We start from the raw sequence: 5,738 nt of genomic DNA on the forward strand, positions 1-5,738 counted from the left end.
TCTCTCGGGGGAGGGGGCGGGGGTCTCCCTCTCTCTCGGGGGGAGGGGGAGGGGTCTCCCTCTCTCGAGGGGAGGGGGCGGGGTCTCACTCTCTCGAGGGGAGGGAGCGGGGTCTCACTCTCTCGAGGGGGAGGGAGCGGGGTCTCACTCTCGGGGGGAGGGGGCGGGGTGTCTCTCTCTCGGGGGGAGGGGGCGGGGTCTCTCTCTCTCGGGGGGGAGGGGGCGGGGTCTCTCTCTCTCGTGGGGAGGGGGCGGGGTCTCTCTCTCTCTCGGGGGGAGGGGGCGGGGTCTCCCTCCCTCGGGGGAGGGGGCGGGGTCTCCCTCCCTCGGGGGCGGGGTCTCCCTCCCTCGGGGGGAGGGGGGCGGGGTCTCCCTCCCTCGGGGGGAGGGGGCGGGGTCTCTCTCCCTCGGGGGAGGGGGCGGGGTCTCCCTCTCCCGGGGGGAGGGGGCGGGGTCTCCCTCTCCCGGGGGGAGGGGGCGGGGTCTCCCTCTCCCGGGGGGAGGGGGCGGGGTCTCCCTCTCCGGGGGGAGGGGGCGGGGTCTCCCTCTCCCGGGGGGAGGGGGCGGGGTCTCCCTCCCTCGGGGGGCGGGGTCTCCCTCCCGGGGGGAGGGGGCGGGGTCTCCCTCTCCCGGGGGAGGGGGCGGGGTCTCCCTCTCCCGGGGGGAGGGGGCGGGGTCTCCCTCTCCGGGGGGGAGGGGGCGGGGTCTCCCTCTCCCGGGGGGAGGGGGCGGGGTCTCCCTCCCTCGGGGGGCGGGGTCTCCCTCCCGGGGGGAGGGGGCGGGGTCTCACTCTCGGGGGGAGGGGGCGGGGTCTCTCTCTCGGGGGAGGGGGCGGGGTCTCTCTCTCGGGGGGAGGGGGCGGGGTCTCTCTCGGGGGGAGGGGGCGGGTCTCTCTCTCGGGGGGAGGGGGCGGGGTCTCTCTCGGGGGGAGGGGGCGGGGTCTCTCTCTCGGGGGGAGGGGGCGGGGTCTCTCTCTCGGGGGGAGGGGGCGGGGTCTCTCTCTCGGGGGGAGGGGGCGGGGTCTCTCTCTCGGGGGGAGGGGGCGGGGTCTCTCTCTCGGGGGGAGGGGGCGGGGTCTCTCTCTCGGGGGGAGGGGGCGGGGTCTTTCTCTCGGGGGGAGGGGGCGGGGTCTCTCTCTCGGGGGGAGGGGGCGGGGTCTCTCTCTCGGGGGGAGGGGGCGGGGTCTCTCTCTCGGGGGGAGGGGGCGGGGTCTCTCTCTCGGGGGGAGGGGGCGGGGTCTCTCTCTCGGGGGGAGGGGGCGGGGTCTCTCTCTCGGGGGGAGGGGGCGGGGTCTCTCTCTCGGGGGGAGGGGGCGGGGTCTCTCTCTCGGGGGGAGGGGGCGGGGTCTCTCTCTCGGGGGGGAGGGGGCGGGGTCTCTCTCTCGGGGGGAGGGGGCGGGGTCTCTCTCTCGGGGGGAGGGGGCGGGGTCTCTCTCTCGGGAGGAGGGGGCGGGGTCTCTCTCGGGGGGAGGGGGCGGGGTCTCTCTCTCGGGGGCGGGGTCTCTGTCTCGGGGGGAGGGGGCGGGTCTCTCTCTCGGGGGGGAGGGGGCGGGTCTCTCTCTCGGGGGGGAGGGGGCGGGGTCTCTCTCTCGGGGGGGAGGGGGCGGGGTCTCTCTCTCGGGGGGAGGGGGCGGGGTCTCTGTCTCGGGGGGAGGGGGCGGGGTCTCTGTCTCGGGGGGAGGGGGCGGGGTCTCTGTCTCGGGGGAGGGGGCGGGGTCTCTGTCTCGGGGGGAGGGGGCGGGGTCTCTGTCTCGGGGGGAGGGGGCGGGGTCTCTGTCTCGGGGGGAGGGGGCGGGGTCTCTGTCTCGGGGGGAGGGGGCGGGGTCTCTCTCTCTCGGGGGGAGGGGGCGGGGTCTCTCTCTCTCGGGGGGAGGGGGCGGGGTCTCTCTCTCTCGGGGGGAGGGGGCGGGGTCTCTCTCTCTCGGGGGGAGGGGGCGGGGTCTCTCTCTCTCGGGGGGAGGGGGCGGGGTCTCTCTCTCGGGGGGAGGGGGCGGGGTCTCTCTCTCTCGGGGGGAGGGGGCGGGGTCTCTCTCTCTCGGGGGGAGGGGGCGGGGTCTCTCTCTCTCGGGGGGAGGGGGCGGGGTCTCTCTCTCTCGGGGGGAGGGGGCGGGGTCTCTCTCTCTCGGGGGGAGGGGGCGGGGTCTCTCTCTCTCGGGGGGAGGGGGCGGGGTCTCTCTCTCTCTCGGGGGGAGGGGGCGGGGTCTCTCTCTCTCGGGGGAGGGGGCGGGTCTCTCTCTCGGGGGGAGGGGGCGGGGTCTCTCTCTCTCGGGGGGAGGGGCCGGGGTCTCTCTCTCGGGGGGAGGGGGCGGGGTCTCTCTCTCGGGGGGAGGGGCGGGGTCTCTCTCTCGGGGGGAGGGGCGGGGTCTCTCTCTCTCGGGGGGAGGGGGCGGGGTCTCTCTCTCTCGGGGGGAGGGGGCGGGGTCTCTCTCTCTCGGGGGGAGGGGGCGGGGTCTCTCTCTCTCGGGGGGAGGGGGCGGGTCTCTCTCTCGGGGGGAGGGGGCGGGGTCTCTCTCTCTCGGGGGGAGGGGGCGGGTCTCTCTCTCGGGGGGAGGGGGCGGGGTCTCTCTCTCTCGGGGGGAGGGGGCGGGGTCTCTCTCTCGGGGGGATGGGGCGGGGTCTCTCTCTCGGGGGGAGGGGGCGGGGTCTCTCTCTCGGGGGGAGGGGGCGGGGTCTCTCTCTCGGGGGGAGGGGCGGGGTCTCTCTCTCGGGGGGAGGGGCGGGGTCTCTCTCTCTCGGGGGGAGGGGGCGGGGTCTCTCTCTCGGGGGAGGGGGCGGGGTCTCTCTCTCGGGGGAGGGGGCGGGGTCTCTCTCTCGGGGGGAGGGGGCGGGCCCTGGCTGTATCCAGGGGAGGGGCCTGTCTCCAGGGGGCGGGCCCGGGATGTATCCAGGGGAGGGGCCTGTCTCCAGGGGGCGGGCCGGGCTGTATCCAGGGGAGGGGCCTGTCTCCAGGGGGCGGGCCGGGCTGTATCCAGGGGAGGGGCCTGTCTCCAGGGGGCGGGCCGGGCTGTATCCAGGGGAGGGGCCTGTCTCCAGGGGGCGGGCCGGGCTGTATCCAGGGGAGGGGCCTGTCTCCAGGGGGCGGGCCGGGCTGTATCCAGGGGAGGGGTCTGTCTCCAGGGGGCGGGCCCGGGCTGTATCCAGGGGAGGGGCCCGGGCTGTATCCAGGGGAGGGGCCTGTCTCCAGGGAGCGGGCCCGTGCTTTATCCAGGGGGCGGGCCGGGCTGTATCCAGGGGCGGGGCCTGTCTCCAGGGGGCGGGCCGGGTTGTATCCAGGGGCGGGGCCTGTCTCCAGGGGGCGGGCCCGGGCTGTATCCAGGGGCGGGGCCTGTCTCCAGGGGGCGGGTCCGGGCTGTCAGTCACACGGGGCAGTGGGAGGGGGCGGGCCCGGGCTGTATCCAGGTGAGGGGCCTGTCTCTCGGGGGCGGGCCCGGGCTGTATCCAGGGGCGGGGCCTGTCTCCAGGGGGCGGGCCCGGGCTGTATCCAGGGGCGGGGCCTGTCTCCAGGGGGCGGGCCCGGGCTGTCAGTCACACGGGGCAGTGGGAGGGGGCGGGCCCAGGCTGTATCCAGGTGAGGGGCCTGTCTCTAGGGGGCGGGCCCGGGATGTATCCAGGGGCGGGGCCTGTCTCTAGGGGGCGGGCCCGGGATGTATCCAGGGGCGGGGCCTGTCTCTAGGGGGCGGGCCCGGGCTGTATCCAGGGGCGGGGCCTGTCTCCAGGGGGCGGGCCCGGGCTGTATCCAGGGGCGGGGCCTGTCTCCAGGGGGCGGGCCGGGCTGTATCCAGGGGCGGGGCCTGTCTCTAGGGGGCGGGCCCGGGCTGTATCCAGGGGCGGGGCCTGTCTCTAGGGGGCGGGCCCGGGCTGTATCCAGGGGCGGGGCCTGTCTCCAGGGGGCGGGCCCGGGCTGTCAGTCACACGGGGCAGTGGGAGGGGGCGGGCCGGGCTGTATCCAGGTGAGGGGCCTGTCTCTAGGGGGCGGGCCGGGTGTATCCAGGGGCGGGGCCTGTCTCCAGGGGGCGGGCCGGGCTGTATCCAGGGGCGGGGCCTGTCTCCAGGGGGCGGGCCCGGGCTGTCAGTCACACGGGGCAGTGGGAGGACGGACGGACGGACGACACTCACCCGCCGGCCGCGCCAGGTGAACGACAGGCGGCGCCGAGGGCCCGAGTCCCAGCCCCGGCCCGGGCCCCACGCACAGCTCCTGCTCCCCGTCCGCCTCAGTGTCCGCGCCGCCGCCGCCTCCTCCTGTCGTCCCGCCGGACAGCAGCGGCGAGCGCTCCCCGCTGCCGGCCATGGCCTCCCGCTTCCCGCTCCGCTCCTTCGCAACCGCGGCTCCCGGCGGCTGGCCCGCTGCGTCTGACGTCAGCGCGCCGCGCAGCGAGCTCGGGACTACCCGCCTGAGTGTGACGTCAGCGCGCTCGGGACCATCCGCCTGAGTGTGACGTCAGCGCGCTCGGGACCATCCGCCTGAGTGTGACGTCAGCGCGCACCTCACTCGGGACCATCCGCCAGCGTCATGACGCCAACGCGCACCGCCTGCCCCTTAAAGGCGCAGGTCCCATTAAGAGTTGGAGGATAGGGATTGGTCCGTTTAAAGAAAGACGTGCATTTATATAGCGCCTTTCACGGCCACCGGACGTCTCAATCACTTTACAGCCAATGAAGTACTTTTGGAGTGCGGTCACTGTTGTATTGTGGGAAACGCGGCAGCTAATTTGTGCACAGCAAGATCCCACACACAGCGATGTGATAATGACCCAGATAACCTGTTGATTGAGGGATAAATATTGGCCCCAGGACACCGGGGATAACTCCCCCCTGCTCTTCTTCCAAATAGTGCCCTGGGATCTTTTACATCCTCCTGAGAGCAGACGGGGCCTCGGTTTAACGTCTCATCCGGAAGACGGCACCTCTGACAGTGCGGCGCTCCCTCAGTACTGCCCCTCCGACAGTGCGGCATTCCCTCAGTACTACCCCTCTGACAGTGCGGCGCTCCCTCAGTACTGCCCCTCCGACAGTGCGGCGCTCCCTCAGTACTGCCCCTCTGACAGTGCGGCGCTCCCTCAGTACTGCCCCTCCAACAGTGCGTCACTCCCTCAGCACTGCCCCTCCGACAGTGCGGCACTCCCTCAGTACTGCCCCTCCGACAGTGCGGCGCTCCCTCAGTACTGCCCCTCCGACAGTGCGGCGCTCCCTCAGTACTGCCCCTCTGACAGTGCGGCACTCCCTCAGCACTGTCCCTCCGACAGTGCGGCACTCCCTCAGCACTGCCCCTCCGACAGTGCGGCGCTCCCTCAGTACTGCCCCTCCGACAGTGCGGCACTCCCTCAGTACTGCCCCCCCGACAGTGCGGCTCTCCCTCAGTACCGCCCCTCCGACAGTGCGGCACTCCCTCAGTACTGCCCCTCCGACAGTGCGGCTCTCCCTCAGTACCGCCCCTCCGACAGTGCGGCGCTCCCTCAGTACTCATCATCATCACAGGCAGTCCCTCGGAATCGAGGAAGGCTTGCTTCCACTCTAAACATGAGTTCTCAGGTGGCTGAACAGCCCAATACGGGAACCACAGTCCCTGTCACAGGTGGGACAGACAGTGGTTGAGGGAAGGGGAGGGTGGGACAGGTTTGCCGCACGCTCCTTCCGCTGCCTGCGTTTGATTTCTGCACGCTCTCGGCGACGAGACTCGAGGTGAGGTGCTCCCTCAGCACTGCACAGCGGGTGTCAGCGTAGATTTATGTACTCAAGTTC

General features: G+C 73.4%; 1 protein-coding gene across 1 annotated transcript in view; it reads left to right on the forward strand.

Moving 5' to 3' along the window:
• Nucleotides 1-4,429, forward strand: part of LOC139235706 (solute carrier family 12 member 6) — a 37,260-nt gene extending 32,831 nt beyond the window's left edge. The window contains exons 9-10 of the mRNA XM_070866747.1: nt 3,969-4,131; nt 4,215-4,429. Coding sequence (XP_070722848.1) covers nt 3,969-4,131; nt 4,215-4,429 — 378 coding nt within the window. The remainder of the gene's footprint in view (nt 1-3,968; nt 4,132-4,214) is intronic.
• Nucleotides 4,430-5,738: the final 1,309 nt, after the last annotated feature.

The sequence above is a fragment of the Pristiophorus japonicus genome, chromosome 23 (genome assembly GCF_044704955.1).
Source record: "Pristiophorus japonicus isolate sPriJap1 chromosome 23, sPriJap1.hap1, whole genome shotgun sequence".
NCBI classification, from domain to species: Eukaryota; Metazoa; Chordata; class Chondrichthyes; family Pristiophoridae; genus Pristiophorus; species Pristiophorus japonicus.